General features: G+C 41.3%; 1 protein-coding gene across 3 annotated transcripts in view; it reads left to right on the top strand.

Annotated features, from left to right (window-relative positions):
• The window catches only part of dock9b (dedicator of cytokinesis 9b), a 91,405-nt gene that overhangs the window by 28,271 nt on the left and 43,801 nt on the right, over positions 1 to 19,333 (top strand). For 2 of the 3 annotated variants that reach the window (XM_066663560.1, XM_066663562.1), the window contains exons 2-4: positions 13,464 to 13,580; positions 16,946 to 17,035; positions 18,390 to 18,472. In XM_066663560.1, the coding sequence (XP_066519657.1) occupies positions 13,464 to 13,580; positions 16,946 to 17,035; positions 18,390 to 18,472 (290 nt within the window). Of the gene's footprint in view, positions 1 to 6,798; positions 6,942 to 13,463; positions 13,581 to 16,945; positions 17,036 to 18,389; positions 18,473 to 19,333 lie in introns of those variants that run through there. The other variant, XM_066663561.1, reaches the window with a different exon arrangement.

The raw sequence follows: 19,333 nt of genomic DNA on the forward strand, positions 1-19,333 counted from the left end.
TATAAAATTTAGAATATTTTTCCTCACCATTTGCTAGCTCTTTAGTCTGTTTTTGTGCTCAATGTGGTCTAATGTGTTTACAAAGCCCCAGTGTCTGTAATGGTAGTTTTCTCTCTTCTTTGTGCTCATGGCAGAGGCATCTTGAGTTCCTTTAGACAATGTAGAGAACTCCAAACATTGAAAAGCATGAACCAAAATGAGGATACTGCTCTATTCCTGCTTCGTAGGTGGTAATTTTTTTTTTTTAAATTTCTGTTCGCATCACTTAAGGTAGAAATATCTCCAAACTCAGTAGATGGCTTTACTGTGCATTACTGAACTATTCGAGTTACAAATGAGGTTCTGTGGTAATTCAAACAGTGAATAAAAACTTACAGACATATAAACTTCAGCCACGTACAAACAACAGTTGTTATATTTCCTCAAACATATCATTACACCTTAAAAAACACGACACTTAGAAATGCGTTTCCCTGCAATTGTAGACATTCCCTTTGAGGAGGGATCACTTTATTCTGATAGGAAATAAATATATAAATAAATAAATATGTAAAATAAAGCATGTCTCAGCTTCATCCTCTTTTTAAAACCATTTTTCAATTATGGGGCCATCTGATTAATTTAGCTAATTTAGTAATGAGTCATGAGCCATATTCAAACTTTATTAGGACCCATATAAAGTATGTACTTTATTAGAGTTTGTCTGAGCTGCAAACCGAAGATCGGGTTCAACTTAGTTCCATTTTTGGTGAGTCACTCAGTCAGTCTGTCAGTAAGTGTAAATGCCTCTACTAAGGTTATCCAGTAAAATAGCTCTTCAGAAAAAAATATCAAAAATAGCCAATCAAACACAAGAAATCAACGTATAAATCATCCATCCATCCATTATCTGTAAGCGCTTATCCAGTTCAGGGTCACGGTGTGTCCAGAGCCTACCTGGAATCATTGGGCGCAAGGCGGGAATACACCCTGCAGGGGGCGCCAGTCCTTCACAGGGCAACACACACACTCACACATTCACTCAGGAAACCCACGCGGACACAGGGAGAACACACCAACTCCTCTCAGACAGTCACCCAGAGGAAACCCACGCAGACACAGGGAGAACACACCAACTCCTCTCAGACAGTCACCCAGAGGAAACCCACGCAGACACAGGGAGAACACACTAAGTCCTCACAGACAGTCACCTGCAGGAAACCCACGCAGACACAGGGAGAACACACCACACTCCTCACAGACAGTCACCCGGAGGAAACCCACGCAGACACAGGGAGAACACACCACACTCCTCACAGACAGTCACCCGGAGGAAACCCACGCAGACACAGGGAGAACACACCACACTCCTCACAGACAGTCACCCGGAGGAAACCCACACAGACACAGGGAGAACACACCACACTCCTCACAGACAGTCACCCGGAGCAGGAATCAAACCCACAACCTCCAGGTCTCTGAAGCTGTGTGACTGCGACACTACCTGCTGCACCACCGTGCCGCCCCACATATAAATCAGTTCCTCATTAATGTTTGTCAAATATCAAAAAACTCTGGACAGTGATAGGGCATGATCCAGTACATTTGGGGTAAGTTGGGTAAGTCACTTTTGTGAACTGGATTTAATCATCCAACATTAGTATTGGATCTCACTTACATTCTAGAGGCTGAATGCCATCGGATCCTCACAACAATGCTCTAACATCTAATCTAAAGCCATCCTACAAGAGTAGACTGTGTTAGTGCTGCAGAATTGTTGAACATTTTTTAACACCCTTCATTACAGAAGAAATGTTATATGAGTTACAGAAAAGCAGTCAGGCCCTAATGAAAACACAAAGCTGCTTCGTCATACTAGTTGATTTAAGATTCCATTACTATTCCTGCTGTTCATCAAAGTGGAAGAGGGGGAATAATCTTCACTATCATATATTTAAAGGGCTCCTCCCTGTAGACGTCTGTCTCCGAATACGTCACATTGTTCTGAAAGACGTGCTCTCAGGCTGCTAGCTGTGCTCTGCAGGCTCCAAAGGGAGCTGGCTTTGGTTCAGACCCATCCATGAAGTTCCTGACGTGGGCTGGGCGTGTGGGATGAGGAGGGGGTTGTGGATGTTTTCGCCTGTGGACCCCACCCTGGCTCTGTGCCAAAGAGGCCTGTCAGGAACCTCCCCAATCATGACATCAGCCCGTGCAATTACGCAACTCATCACAGCTAACACTATACAAGCCTAGGGTGGAGTGGCCTACACTGTGTGTGTGTGTGTGTGTGTGTGTGTGTGTGCATATGTGTGTTTATGAGGATGGACATCTGGTTCATACTGGCTTCATCGATTGTTGTTCATATGGTTCATTTGAACAGCCGTTGTTTTCAGGCACATTCACACATCCAAACACTTGGTCATTTATAGTGGTGTATTGCAGTTGTTGATTGCTTTCAGTGATATGCAAGGGCTTGGTCAGATGTAGAATAATAATAATATGATGATTTGTAAATCTACATTAAATACACATTCTATTTTTGAATTTTGGGGACATTACATAGACTCCCATTCATTTTATGGAGACTTACCATTAACTTTTCCAGAAGTATGAACGTAATCCTACTTCTAACCAACTGCTGGTCCCCACAAGGAAGACAAATACCCACAATGGGTGTGTGTACACAGGTTTTGATCTGCATAGTGTGATATATTCCTAGCACACACACACATACACAGAGCTTCTAAACTGGAAAAAAAGAACCTGTCAGTGATATAGACGTCTCTGGTTTACGGTCAGTCAACTCCACTACTACAGTGAGAAAGTCCAGACACATGACCAGGTCCAAGAGTAGACTGAACAGACTTACCCAACCAAACCCGAATTCCATTATAACAGCACAACGTCCCCCTGCTAATAGAACAAGTGAGAATGCCCTGGTTCAAGGCCCTGTAGGTAAAGTGGATCAGACTTGCAGCCTCCACTACTTGGTGAAAAAGTTCTGGTTTGCAGTCAGTGAACTCTGCTACTGCAGGGAAGACAGAACAGGCTTGTAAAAGTCAAAACTCTCGGTCAGTCAACTCCACTACTGAAATGGAATAAGGCTGGGATTGTGGTCTAATCTACTTTTATGCTGCAGCAGAAAAGTCATAAGAAATATATTACATTTTTACAAATATATTGTGCTGTAAAATGAGCAGATATACAGGGTATGATGGCACAACGTAGTGTCAGTGGTACACACCTCCATGGTCTCGCATCCTGGATTTAATCCTTGCCTCAGATCATTGTTTTGACGAGTTTGGTGCATTCTTCCTGTGTCACTGTGGGTTTCCTTTGGCTCCCACAGTTTCCTCCCACAATCCAAAACAACATGCATTGGTAGGTGGACTGGGTATTCAAGATTGTCCTTACGTATGAGTGAATGTGAATGTGTGGTGCCCTGTGATGGACTGACCTCCTGTCCTGTGTGTGTTCCTGCCTTCAAGCCAGTGATTCCAGGTAGGCTCCAAACCCACCAAGACCCTGATCAGGATGAAGTGTTTACAGAACCTGACGGAATAAATCAGGTTGCAGAAAATGGCAACATTTTTTTCTAGTAGAAAATCTACTTCCACTTGAAAATCCACCAATTTGACCAGTTGACCAGTACAGATCTTTCCAAACTACCGTGTGCCACATGCCTTTAGAATTTGTTTGGGCTTGTGTCTTTGTCTCTTCATATTTTGTCGTTCAGAAATGGAGGTTCCAGACTCTAAAATACCCCCTCTCCTGCTTCCTCTTCCTCTGTCTGAAGGAGGGGGGGGGTTAATGGACGAAGCGTCTGACTGTCGACTGACCTTTTAGGAATATGCCACAGCACTGAGCAGCAGCAGATAAGCTGTGTGTGTGTAAATGTGAGTCTGTGGAAGTATGTTTGTTACCCTGCTGGATAATCTGTCTGAAAAAATATAGTTGTTAGAGTAGAACTAATTGTGAGATAGAAGGCTGAAAAAATCATCTCTTTGAGACATTAAAATATAATATCATGACATTTCTAGACCTTTACACAGTCAGTTATCAAGGCATGTTTATATTAGAATTATATTGGTTTTGTTAAAGTCTAGAGTACAGAAAGACATCTGTGCTCACATATCTCTGTAACATTTTCTGCATTTGTAACCTCTACATATAATTAACACAATTATAATTATATTTGTAATTCAAACTGGTGGCACGGTGGTGCAGCAGGTAGTGTCGCAGTCACACAGCTCCAGGGACCTGGAGGTTGTGGGTTTGATTCCCGCTCCGGGTGACTGTCTGTGAGGAGTGTGGTGTGTTCTCCCTGTGTCCGCGTGGGTTTCCTCCGGGTGCTCCGTTTTTCTCCCACAGTCCAAAAACACACGTTGGTAGGTGGATTGGCGACTCAAAAGTGTTCATGTGAGTGTGTGAGTGAAAGTGTGAGTGTGTGTGTGTGAGTGAAAGTGTGAGTGTGTGTGTTGCCCTGTGAAGGACTGGCGCCCCCTCCAGGGTGTATTCCCGCCTTCCTCCCAATAATTCCATGTAGGCTCTGGACCCACCGTGACCCTGAACTGGATAAGCGCTTACAGATAATGAATGAATGTAATTCAAATTCAATTAGATTCAGTCCCAGTGTCTATATGTTATAATAGTGTGTTGCCATGAAAACATAAAACTGATCAGAAATCTGCATCAATCCAGCATTCCTGTATCTTATGTATGTATGTATTTTTACACTTATATATATGTAGTATTCCTACTGTATATTATGGACGTTGTGATGTTTTATTGATGAAAAGTAAGCTTTAAGTAAAGAAACTAAAACAATGTCCAAACCAAAGCCACATTTAGTGCCATTCATTTGACACGTGTCATATGGATTTAATAACCATAACTTTCCTCATCGTTACACCTTTTGTATTAGCTTATTTGTTCTTCTGAAACTTGATCGAAATGGTATGATTTATGAACTTTACCGACATGACACCTACTTCAACATTTTGTGGAATTCAGTTTAATGCAGTTGTTAATTGCATAGGGTGACCAGACGTCCTCTTTTTTTCTCTTTTTTAGACTTAAAAAAAATGTCTGGGTGGAATTTCACAAACGTCCGGGATTTTGTTTTTCTAGAGCTTACATAGAACTTCGAGAAGTTTCGTTCACAAACTAGTCCCACCCTCCCCTACTCCGATTGGTTCGCTTGAGTAAGAAGAGGGCGTGGTGAAGTAGCCTAATATCTTCTGATTGGACGGTCTGACTGTAGAGCTACCGTTATTGGTCGATAACCTTCTCTGTAAACATTTAACTGGTCAGTCTGCACGTCAGTAGTCGTCCACCCCCCCTGGAGACGTGTCATCTTTTTCACCATCTCAGATCTGGTCACCTTATAATTGCAGTAGTAGCAATTAGCAAAGCAGTGCACAATGGTGCTTAAAGGGTGACAGAACACTGCATTATCACTAGATTAGTAGGCTGATAACCACCCGACAAACTATGGGGAAAAAAATGTTTTTTTTTGTGGTCTGCTTAAGTCAACGCTAGACCCGTGTTCATATGAGCACACAAATATGAGTTTAACTGGAGCGAGTGCAGAGAAACAGTTGTGGTGAAAACGAGAACAAAGAAGAAAGAGAGAATCTAAAATGTCTAAAAACCTATTCACTCCTGGTCTCTCGCTCCTAACTGAGCTGTGGCTCATTCACAATTAAAGGAACAGGAGCTGAAACTGGTCATTCATAACAGGGCAGTTTAGACAGGGGAGAAAAATGCTGTGTTGTGTGCTCCTTGTGGTATTTTGACCAAAGAAAGTCACAGAGGTTTCTTTATGACCCCGGAACTGTGTTAATGTGGAAAAGAAGCTAGGACATGTCAAATTTTAAGTGATGGAATCATTGGATGGCAACTTGTGTTGATGCTGATTGTCAGTAATAATTGTTAGCATATGTATAAGTATTGTGAGTCCAAGATAATGTTCAGAAAAGATGAAATGTTTGAGAATTGTGAACCTTTGAAATGCTTAGAAAAGCATATTGTGAGGTAATTTATTGTGATAGCGACAGCATATCATATCTCTCGGCCTTACTCCTCATTCTGTGTGATGTGATATGATTAGTTTATATCTCTTGTGTCATTCTTTTGGCAGAAGTGAGTATGCGCTGAACTGAACCGTTGAAGAAGAGGGGGATTTCCCATTGTTTTCCCCTTTCTTTTGGTCTTTCGGCCAGGTGAACTCCATCTCCCCAAAGCCCTGCACCCTCACGGTTACCTTTTGTATTTTGTTTGCTAGAATGTATTTAAAGTGAAGGTCGTCTTGCTCTGTAACTGTGGCTGAACTGCAGTGACTCGTGGGTATCGTAGTCCTGATCTGTGCACCATGGAGCCATATGCAGTGGTTAAACAACAATAGCACACACACGCAGACACACATATACACTCCTTCACATCCCCCTGACTCATATACACACACACACTCCCTCACACAAGAACAGCTGTGTGAAGGAGTGGTCACTTCACACTGCAAGAGAGAGGGGGGAATAGGGGGGAGAATCGCAGCAAAGGAGAGTGAGAGAGGGAGAGGGAAGGGCTGTGACTTGAGTCCAAGCAACAGACTGAGAACTTCACATGTTAAACTTCTGAGAGAGTGGACAAGTGAGTTTAGCAGAAGTGGGGGAAAGAATGAGAGGGTTAGAGAGATAGGTATTAGTTTGCTTGCAGAAGGCAGCACTACCGAGAGTCTGGGTTTATGCTGTAGTTGTAGCTATGTGCTGAATGACCGGCACTTTCTAGCTTATTTTTACTCTCTCACATACGCACACGCGCGCACACAGCCGTCACACGCAGATTGAACCATGCAGGCTAGGGGGGGTCGAGCCCCCCGTAAAGAGGCAGTGTTTGAGCCCCCCCAGCAGGGCAGGAGCCTGGGGGAGATGGAAGTAGAAGGAGAACCAGGAGCACCAACAGGGGTGAGTGACCTTTCTGAGGAACTGTAATACAGATGGCAAAAGCGTTAAAATACAGGCCTTTTGTTCAGTGACTACTGATATTATTCAGTAACTGCTGAATACTGAAACTAGTTTTAATTTGTATGGTTGTATTAATGTTTAATGCTCTATAGGAATAATAAATTAATTTTAATTTTGTAAATCAATTATGAGAGAGAGAGAAATTTAAGTGTTGACTTATACACAGGTCCATCAGGATTTAACAATATGAGTCCAACATATACATCACCGCTTTATAGTTCAGGCCTGGAGTGTTCTGTATGCTGCTTTTATAATGTGAAGAATCTTATGGAACTGATTTGTGACTCACTCACTCACATATATATTTATTCCCTCACCTCCATACTCACTCACTCACTCACATACATACATATTCACTCTCTCACTCACTCTCTCACTCACTTACTCACTCATACATATATAAATTCAATCACTCACTCACTCACCCATACATACATATTCACTCACTCACATACATACATATTCACTCTCTCACTCACACATATATATTCAATCACTCACTCACTCATACATATTCACTCTCTCACTCACTCATACATACATACTCACTCATTCATACATACATATTCACTCAATCACACATACATATTCACTCACTCATTCACACATACATATTCACTCACGCACTCACATACAAATATATTCACTCACTCACTAACACATACATATTCACTCACTCATACATACATATTCACTCACTCACACATACATATCCACTTACTCACTCATACATATATATTCAATCACTCACTCACTCACTCACCCATACATACATATTCACTCACTCACATACATACATATTCACTCACTCATTCACACATACATATTCACTCACGCACTCACATACAAATATATTCACTCACTCACTCAAATATTCACTCACTCACTCACATACATACACAATATTCACTCACTCACATATATACATATTCATTCACTCACTCACATACATACATATTCACTCACTCACATACATACATACATATTCACTCACTCACATACGTACATACATACATACATATTCACTCACGCACTCACATACAAATATATTCACTCACTCACTCAAATATTCACTCACTCACTCACATACATACACAATATTCACTCACTCACATATATACATATTCATTCACTCACTCACATAAATACATATCCACTCACTCACTCATACATACATATTCACTCACTCACATACATACATTTTCACTCACTCACGTACATACATATTCACTCACTCATTCACATACATACATATTCACTCACTCACATACATATTATTTACTCACTCACTCACATATTCACTCACTCACTCAAATATTCACTCACTCATATACATATTCACTCACTCACTCACATACATACATATTCACTCATATATGCTCACATACATAAATATTCACTCACTCACATACATACATACATATTCACTCACTCACATACATACATAAATATTCCCTCATATATGCGCACATACATGCCCTGTCCCTACATACTTACGTTCTCACTTATACACTCAGTCACCTATATTCTTGATTACTCACTTACATACTCACTCACCCGTTCACTAATTTACATACCCTCTCACTCAGTAACCCTCCCACTCACTCACGGTTAGGAATTGCACCACATGGGGCGCTATGTCTCACATACTCACTCACGTTTAGGGCCTGTTCCAGAAGGAGGCGCTATTGTGCTTCTTATTGATGACACCATCCTTGTTTTCTAGCACCTTATAAAATATGTTTTTCAGAGAGCGTGTGTGAGCATATTTGGAATTGGATGCAGTTTTATTAAATTGTTAAATGCTATGTGAGAAATGTGGGCCATAAATGTCCCTGAGAAATTGTTCTGTTTAATGGTCCTACAGCCAAAATAAAACGGTTCTTTTAGAATTATAGAACCACTCAAAGAACCATTCTCTGCTAGTTAGAAAACTCAATGAGGAGAAACCTGTCAAAAGGTTAAAAAAGTAAAAAAAATATCACAAAGCAACCCTTTTGTATTACTGTATAGAACTGGAGTGAATAAGACTCATGATTAGCCTATCAGAAGCTCTGTTTTGTGTGTCTGTCTTAGAGCTTTACTGAAATTGTGACGTGTCTGACTACAAAGGACCTCTGTTTAAGTGAAGTGCAGGATGTGTGTGTTTGTGGGGAAAGTGAGAAAGCAGAGTTTGCAGGATTTACAGTGTAATTAAATGAAGTTGGCCGTCCTCCTCACATAACGAGCCTCCCTTTATCTTGAGCAGCAGGCAGTTTTAATTACAGATGTTATGGTGATCCTCCTTACACATACCAGCATGTTACTCAGGGAGAAACACGGACCTGTACCTGTTTAGTTTCAAGCTGAGAAATAGCCCCCCCCCACCCCCTCCTCAATCATTGTGATTTCACCAACAGCACCTTTTTGAAATTGCCATGAACACATGAACATAACATTATTGGAGCTCTACAGACTTTGCCCAACTCTGTCATGTCTGATAACAAATACCTGTACTGATCAGCACCATGCTGAGTGATGGGGTGAAAGGGAAGACACCCACCCCACCCATAGAGAAAACCTAGGATCTCAGGATGGTGAGGCATATGCTTAGACAGTTCTGCCTCTCGAGAGGCCACCTTGATTTTACAGATTGTCTAAACCACTGCTGCACAAAGTGGAATGAGTCCTGGTCCCACCACCCTTCCCTTTGATCCAGTTTACACCGCACTGTGGAGTCCAGGGAATGATCATTTAAAAAAGAAAGAAATCGATTGAAATAGTCATACATTTGTGACACTAATGAAGTTAGTTAAAGAATACAATCTTACATTTTAATAATTATTTTTAGACATGAAAATAATAATAAAAAAGATTAGGATTTTGAGGTGGTGTTTTTTTTGTTTTTTTGTGTTCCAAATATTTTTACTGCCCTAAGCCAAAAGCTATGCACCTCTTTCCAAAAGTAAACATCAACGGTGTGTGTGTGTGTGTGTGTGTGTGTGTGTGTGTGTGTGTGTGTGTGTGTGTGTGTGTGTGTGTGAGAGCTAACAGCACATTAACCAAACTTAGCGATCCTTTAATTAGGCTCATACTGCTTTCATTAGAAGGTGTTTGCATTGGCTGGGTGTGATCTGTGTGCTCTCTGCTGCAGTTTGGTGGCTGCGCTCCAGTTTGGCCTGTTTACTGATACTTTAATACCTCGGTCAGATTATGGTTTGAATTTAAAGGGCCAGTGAGAATATCCTGCATGCTGGTGTAGAGCGTGATGATGTCACTGCTGACATGTGGATAGTGTGTGTGGACTGTGTGGAGCTGTTGTGAAGTCTCTTATTGTGTCCTGTTTTTAGAAGGGGTGTTTGATTTGGCAAACCACTGAAAATACAGAGACGTTTAACAGCCGTGAGTGAGGGACGTGTGTGAGCGCTTGCCAGGCTCTGTGATGGACTGATTGTGTCCAGACTGATGGACTAAGAGGAGACTGATAAGCGTTTTGTTGACAGTTGGATTGGACTAAGCAGCAGGTATTCTCACATTGCCTGGAGAGCGATAAAAGAAATGAAGGAAGAAATGAAATGGGATGCTCTGGGGTAGCTGCCCACGATCTTAAGGTCATCATGCTCAATGTCAAGCAAAGGCTAAGGGGGTCTAAAGCCCCTCAACATTGGGCGGCGATATCTGTAATACTATAATGTGTTATTTGGATGGAACTAGGCCAAGACATGTGCTACATACACACATACACACACATCTCACACACACACAGAGCCCCAAGGCTGTGGTATGAGCTAGATTGGAGCAGATTATTATTATAGTCTATAAGAAAACGGGAGCTCAGAAACAAATCAGTCAGTTCTCTTTGAGAAGAATCAATACTTGTGACCCACTGCCAAGATCCCCTTTTCAATTAGTTAGAAAAAAACAGCTTTAATCTGTTTCAACATAGAGTATAAATGGACATTATGTAATAAAATAATCCATCCATCCATTATCTGTAAGTGCTTATCCAGTTCAGGGTCACGGTGGGTCCAGAGCCTACCTGGAATCATTGGGCGCAAGGCGGGAATACACCCTGGAGGGGGTGCCAGTCCTTCACGCAGACACAGGGAGAACACACCAAACTCCTCACAGACAGTCACCCGGATGGAATCCCACACAGACACAGAGAGAACACACCACACTCCTCACAGACAGTCACCCGGAGGAATCCCACACAGACACAGAGAGAACACACCACACTCCTCACAGACAGTCACCCGGAGGAAACCCACGCAAACACAGGGAGAACACACAACACTCCTCACAGACAGTCACCCGGAGGAAACCCACGCAGACACAGGAAGAACACACCACACTCCGCACAGACAGTCACCCGGAGGAAACCCACGCAAACACAGGGAGAACACACAACACTCCTCACAGACAGTCACCCGGAGGAATCCCACACAGACACAGAGAGAACACACCACACTCCTCACAGACAGTCACCCGGAGGAATCCCACACAGACACAGAGAGAACACACCACACTCCTCACAGACAGTCACCCGGAGGAAACCCACGCAAACACAGGGAGAACACACAACACTCCTCACAGACAGTCACCCGGAGGAAACCCACGCAGACACAGGAAGAACACACCACACTCCGCACAGACAGTCACCCGGAGCAGGAATCAAACCCACAACCTCCAGGTCCCAGCAGTGGCACCACCATAGTAGGCAGAGATTAGGCATGTTTACAACATATATACAGAGGGTTTGGTTTTACATTTTGTCCAAAGTGCTCCATTCTGAGCAGGCGCAATTTATTGTTTTAGTGTTATTTGTTGTGTTTTTGTTTCTAGAAAATTATGTGGGCTTCTATTTTTATTGTAGTTCCCTAAAATGGTTCAGAGACACGGTCCCCATTGTTTTAAAAAAATATCTCTCTTAAACATGAACACACTGAAATACTGTCACATTTGTTAGTTTTTTGTCGTGTCGTGATTTGTTGTGTCCACCACTCTGCCTGTTTTGTCTGGCATTTGTCTGTTCTTGCTGACCTTTATTTTTTCTCTTATCACTGGGATTTATTTATATATTTATGTATTTATTTAGTTATCTATCCATTTTAAATGCCATCAGAGGATGGTACATGCAAAAACAGTAATGACATGCATGCTCCATTACCTGTCCAAAAGTCTGTGGACTCTAATGGCTGAATTCTGCCATTTTAAAAAATGCACCCAGTCGTACAAATTGCTTATGTAATTTATGTAGTTTAAATAGAAATGCATCACATATTACTAGTTGGGATGCTCTGCTGCAGCTGCACATGAGCCAAAATGAACTATGCTCAATGCCAAGTGTGGGCTAGATGGGTATAAAGCCCTCCAAAACTGGGCCATAAGTGATTTTTTAGGATTCTGAACTGATATCTCGAACAATACTCAGTACCTCGCTGATGCTCTTGTGGCTGAATGCCATCAGTTTTTCACCGCAGTGTTCCAGCCATTCCAGAAGAGAAGAAGCGATTACTGCAGCAGAAGAGGGCAGCTACTTGTTAATATCTTTCAGAAGAAATGTTGGGTGTTGTTTTGGGTACAACATACTTTTGGCCACGTGAGCACAGCACACTCGGATGATTGTGACATCTGTGTGTGTGCATGGTTTGTGTGTGTGTGTGTGTGTGAGAGAGAGAGGATAAAGGTGTCATCCTGTGTGGAATGTAGACACAGTGGTTCTCAGCCAGTGGCAGCAGCAGACACAGTTCTGTGGTTCAAGTTTGTGTTTGCAGCTATTTGATGACAAAGGGCCCTTCTCATGGAAAAAGTTCCACGGGCTCCTATTGGTTGCTGTTGCTGAATGTAGCCAATCACTAAGCACACCAGGAAGCTTACAAACACACTGTGCCTGGTACAATTAAACACAATACTCATTCATGTATATGTCTCTCTCTCATCTCTTTCGCTCTCTCTTTGAGTTTTGTTGAATCACACACACACACACACACACACAGGCATATATCATTTTCCCTTTTTCCTATTCTTGCCTTAGGTTTTGATTAATTTTGCCTGTTATAACATTCAGTTTTTCAAATATGTTGCTATTTGTATTAATCCATTAGGACAGTTTTTGTAAACAAGCTTGTAATACTTTACAAAATGGTGGCATTTACTGTATAAGGCTGCAAGAGATTTACACTGAACAACCAAAACATTAGAATGGGGACATTGTTTAAAACCTGCAGCAGCACTGCTGTGTCTGATCCACCAGCGCTTCACACATTAATGCAGTGTATGCAGAGTAACAGATCAACCACATTCTCTAGTGTTAGCACAACAGAGTGCAATAACTTGGTCAATGGAGCTGATAGAATAAATAATGAATGTAGAAACAAGGATGTAATGTAGGGTTTTGTGCTGATTACTGTACCTTAAAAACTGAAAATCAGCATGATGAATGGACCAATAGAAATGCTGCAAAATTGTGTCTTTTCTCAGATGAAGCCAAAGCTGATAGAGCCATTGGACTATGAGAGTGTTCTGGTTCAGAGGAAGACCCAGATCCTCAGCGATGTTCTGCGGGAAATGCTGCAGTTCCCTATCGACGACTTTCAGGTGAGCGGACTACAGCACCATCCACTTGTTGGTATGATGTATTTTCTTTGTACGTAATATTTCATCTCCAGATGTTTCGGCCCCAGAGCATTGAGCAACCTGTTACCACAGCTGCTCAAGTGCAGGAAGGCCTCTCACTGCTCACTGTAAGCTTTGGCTCATTTTCACAGAGACAGGGTTCATGCTCCAGCTGAGATCTCCACGTTGTCTGAAATTACAGTGACCAAATCCCCCCTTAAAACATCAAGAAACCTTCAGACAAGGCAATTATCAACTGTCCTTCTCAGACTCTAGTTTTCCACTCTTGCTCACTTTCCGTTCGTCCACTGAACAAAAAGAATTCTCAATAAAATCATTTTAAATGTAGTAAATTTTGATTTACTTTAGAATAATTGCAATATCAAAAGATTTTGAAGTTTATTTCTAGACATTATTTTATTTGTTTTAATTGAAATTCCACTGGAAGATGTAGATCTAGCCCCTACCTTGCCTTGTTTCGCCCTGTCCATATGCTTTTGTATTTTTGTTCTGTGCACCACCCTTGTCATAGGATGAGTGGTCAATGAGCATGGTTACTGATTGTTCCCAGGTGCTCCTCGTTCTCCTCCGTTGTCTCTTTTTCGTCATGAATATCTGATATTTGTTACCTTGCGAGCCATGACCCCTGTTTTTGCCTTGTACTTTATGTGCATCTCGCACAACACAAACATCAGTAAAACAGCAGATAATTTGACTGCTTTTTAGAGTTGTTGTATTAGGTACAAATACATTTTAAAGCACAAGTATATTGTAAATCAAACATTCTTCTGCCCTTTTGTCATTTTCATTAACCCATTATCATTTTATGGCGATTGTTCCATTGTCATTTTATTAAATAAAACTAAAAATGGTATTAATACACTATGTTCCCTAACGTTGATGTTATTGCTAACACCAAAATCACCATCTTTACTTGGTATGAGGCAAAACACACACCTAATTTTGGATACAAAATTATTCACAAGAACAGAACAAACTGAAGCACATGCTTTGGCATGCACATTTTCCTCGATAGAACCCTTTCTGACAGACACCTATGCTGGATAACACAGTGAGTAGAGCGATGGGTGAAAGAATGTGCTCCCAAAGATCACAGTGTCTGACAGCTGAGGCATCATCAGCTGGTGACAGGAGCATAACTTAGACTCCTGCACCAATCAGGAGCCACAGAATTATTTTTGGAAATATGCTTAATAATCTGCATTATTTAGCACCATACAGTTTTACAACATAACATATTTTAAATGCATAAAAATATATAGAAATAAATTAAATAATGTATTTATATTTTTAGAGCAATCTCAGAATAAGAAATATTAGAATTGCTGACTAGGTTTAGAATGCTTTCACAAAGAGCTACGAGATGTTTCTACGGTGAGTGTATGTGAATATGTGTGTGTGTGTGTGTGTGTGTGTGCATGTGTCAAGAGAGTAAATTGAAAGCTCATGCTGAGATTGTCTGCTGTGGTCATCACCATCTTTTCAGGTAAAGTGGGTCAATCTTAAAGCTCCACTGAGCTGTGGTGTTAGAACTGAGGTCATATTACTGTAATACATTACTGCTTCTGGACACCTTCACATTCCTGTGGAATGAGAGCTGATATATGAGACAGCGTCTGTTTTATGAATCATAGAGATAACCATCAAATTTGTCCAAAGATGGAGCACAGAATCAGGAGAAAGCATCACCTCTCCCATGCATTTAGATTTATAACATATCACTCACACACTCGTACTCACACACCCATTCCCTGTTAACACATTTCACTCCACCTCGAAATGGAGAAGTGGAGAATCTCCTAAGGGTCTGTGTACAGTTCTGTGGTCATTTCCAGTATGGGGATGGTGAGGAAGGCCAACATTTAAGGCTAATGTTGTTGTTTTTTGACCTTTTTTAAAGCAGCAGGCATCAATACTCCTTACAATATAAATTACACATACTCTACAATACAATCTTTACAAACAGTGCCCTTTACAACTCTTTATAAGTGTTTAATATGTGTGTCTTACATTATGGGAACCAAATATTTCTGTCGTTTTTCCAATAAGGAGGTTTGTTTTGCTTATCCAGCTTGCAACAGTTTAGCAGGAGTGTTTCAGCCAAGAATGGTTTTTAAATTAGGTTCAACCAATCAAAGCAGAGATCATTACCATATATTTTTCTTAAAAGCACAATATCCAAAACAGATTAGTTTGAAGGAATTAAAAGTGATTGAAAAAATAGTCGGGCGGCACGGTGGCGCAGCAGGTAGTGTCACACAGTGTTTTTTGGACTGTGGGAGGAAACCGGAGCACCCGGAGGAAACCCACACAGACACAGGGAGAACACACCACACTCCTCACAGACAGTCACCCGGAGCAGGAATCGAACCCACAACCTCCAGGCCTGTGTGGGTTTCCTCCGGGTGCTCCGGTTTCCTCCCACAGTCCAAAAAACACACGTTGGTAGGTGGATTGGCGACTCAAAAGTGTCCGAGTGTGTGAGTGAATGTGTGTGTGTGTGTGTTGCCCTGTGAAGGACTGGCGCCCCCTCCAGAGTGTATTCCCGCCTTGCGCCCAATGATTCCTGTTAGGCTCTGGACCCACCGCGACCCTGAACTGGATAAGCGGATAAAGATTATGAATGAATGAATGCTGGTAAAATTGATTGGTTGCTCTTTTAAGTTTGAGAAATGTGGAAAAGTAGCATTATCATTGCAGCTAGTTCAAGATACATATATAATCAGTTACATAACTTACTGATATATTGATTTGACTGTAGAGATGGTGATCATTGAAAATACATTGGGATGCAGTGGGCTGAATGGTATGTTCATTGTTACATGCATTTGGTGGACTAGTGTTCACCTGCCTTAGGCTGTGTGTGTGTGTGTGTGTGTGTGTGCAAGGCTTCATTAATTTGATTTGGAGACTTGGCCTGGAACGGCACATTTATGTCTTTCTGTTGACAGGAACGACAGGCTGAACATCCCATTAGACCAAAAGTTCACCAGAATGAACAGTAGATGGACAAAAACAACCAATTTCATCAGCATTCCTCCATTATGCATCCTCTTATATATCTACCTGTAATTTAACTGTTAATCGTTAACAGGGATTCAAACTGATATACACCCTGCAGTGTCCAACAAGCCAAAATAAAACATTGTGAGCAAAACTAGGGAAAATGTACTTCAATTTACAGCTTTTTTTTTTACAAGATTTCATAGCATAAACTCTTATTTAAATATGTATGTTATGTGCTGTATTTAAAAGAGGGAAAGTGAACGTGGACCCACAAACAACTTTCTGGTTTTAGCCGTCATGAAATGTGTGTGCACTTGCAGATGTTGACTCTGAAGCGTCAGGGAAGAACTCTGCACTCAACAGTCCCCGAAGGAGCAGAGAAGAAGGCCACCAGCCTCTTTGTGCAGGAGGTAAGACACTATCAGTGTGTGACTCTGTTCATTCAGAAGAGACTCGCTCAAACAGCATGGAAACATCCATAGGCAGGTACAGAGGGATGGATGGATATGTAGATTATATTGAATATTATTCCAACTCGGTCACAGATGTAGTCATTGAACTGTGCTTTGCCTCAGATGTTGTCTCTTTTGAATTTTTGAGTGTGTCTGACTTTCTGAGAGTGTGTTAGTTTTGAAGTGTGTATACGTTTCTGAGTGTGTGTGTGGGCTTGGATGTCAGCCCTGGTCAGTGAGGATCCAAGTAATGGTCATTGGCTGTTGTCAGACCGGAGCATAAAATGATATTTCCCCTCACTGATGAGCTTGGTGACATCAGCTGAAGCAGCTGCAGACCCTCTGGCCTGAAGCCAAACATCTTTCCCTTTGTCATGAGTCCACACACACATCTGCCCGGAACCTATGGTGTGTCCACAGGTCTCTGTAATCCCAGCACATTGACATTCTCTTTTTACGACAATATGCTTTTTATCTATTGGTAAGCGCATTAAAAAATGATGGTGTTCACTTGTAGAGCTGTGCAAACATTACATTACATTACACATAGCCATATTTATATACAGCTGATGTCATAGACTGGATTAGAGCAATTGAATCTGGGCAGAAACAAAAAAGCAAATAACATCAGTCATACAAATGTTTGCTTAACATCCATGATTTTAAGCCAGCAATTGTGGTTGGTTGTAATGTATTCATAATGCTGAAATTGTATGAAATGTTAAACCTATTATTCTTTGTTATAGAAGATTATGTATGCATAACATTAGAGAGCAGACTGACAGATTTACTGCTTCAATGAAGACTTAAGCCAGATTTGACCAACTCTTCAGTGGTTTATGTTTTGAATCCTGAGAGCTCTACAGCCAGCACATTTCTCTCTCTCTCACTCTCACTCTCTCTCTCCCCCAACCTCTAATCGGATTTATAGAGAGGAAGAAGCATCGGTTTTTGGAGACTGTAATCTCCACCTTATCCCTTTAAGAAGTGCTGAGCGATGAATGCTTGTCTGCCAATAAAGCAAACTGAATTTATCCACTTTAGCATAGCGCCTTAGGGGCATTAGCATGCCTTTATGTCCCAAATGCTAACTGTGTTAACTGTGATTACTGCCAGGGTGCCACACACACGGAAAAATCACTTTTATTTTCTAGAGTCTGACAAAAAGCACTCAGGAGACCTGTGGAAAGTCATTTCAGGTGTTATACTAATGAGATTATAGTTGTGTATCAATCCTCGTCTGGCTCAGGGGACATATGTGTGTGTGTTTATCTTTATGCTGAATGGCATATGTTTGTTCTTTCGTCCATAGTGCATCAAGACTTACAACTCTGACTGGCATGTGATAAACTACAAGTATGAGGATTACTCTGGAGACTTCCGTCAGCTACCCAAGTAAGTGCAGTCGTTCTAGGTAGCACAGGTGTGTGTTATAGCTGATGTAACAGAATGGGCAGTTAGTGTTCTCCTACTAGCGTGTTGAGCTGTCTGTTTAGATTAGGGCCCTGACACAACAAAGAGAAACTAGGCAAGCCTAGTTTTGCTGGACCACCATGAGCAATATAGCCATTGTCACAGAAGTGTTTGTGGCATTTCAAAAACAGGAAAGCCCCAAATACACAGCCTTATCATTGGAGGGTCTGTAGAAGCTTTGGTGCTTCATATCAACGTCTTTGTTTACATGTGGTTTTTATTATGTGATTGTGTTGTACAGAAAATATGGAGGGCAGGTAATAAATGCAGAAATAAAAAAAGGAGCACAAAGTTTTGTAATATATAACACTGGCATCAGTGTTTTTCTTCTTCATTTCATTTAAAAATAAATACTAGATGATCTACCACCAAAGAACTAAGTAGACCAAGAACATTTTGTTGATTTTAAGAATTATAATTACTTCTTTATTCAGTATAACAGGTTAAAGCATGTGAAGTTTAACATGGCTGTGCACAGCTCTATGGAGTTTTATTAACACACTAACACAACAAAATGTCTCCCCACCACTTTCCTTTACAATATTTTAGGTAAAGACACACGCTCACTTGAAATAAGACAAATTCAGCAGTCCTCCTCTCTCTGTGGGATATAATACGTGTGTAAATGTTGCTGAGTTCTGAGCCGTCCTGCTGAGCTTGGGAACTAACCAACGTCGAACTGAGACTCTGGCCAAAGCGCAAGGTGTCACGCCAAACACAGCCCCAAAAACACACACAAACTTATTTCCGATTTTTCAGCCACAGTTCACGCTGAAGAACCTA

Source organism: Hoplias malabaricus, chromosome 3 (assembly GCF_029633855.1).
Source record: "Hoplias malabaricus isolate fHopMal1 chromosome 3, fHopMal1.hap1, whole genome shotgun sequence".
In the NCBI taxonomy this organism is placed as follows: Eukaryota; Metazoa; Chordata; class Actinopteri; order Characiformes; family Erythrinidae; genus Hoplias; species Hoplias malabaricus.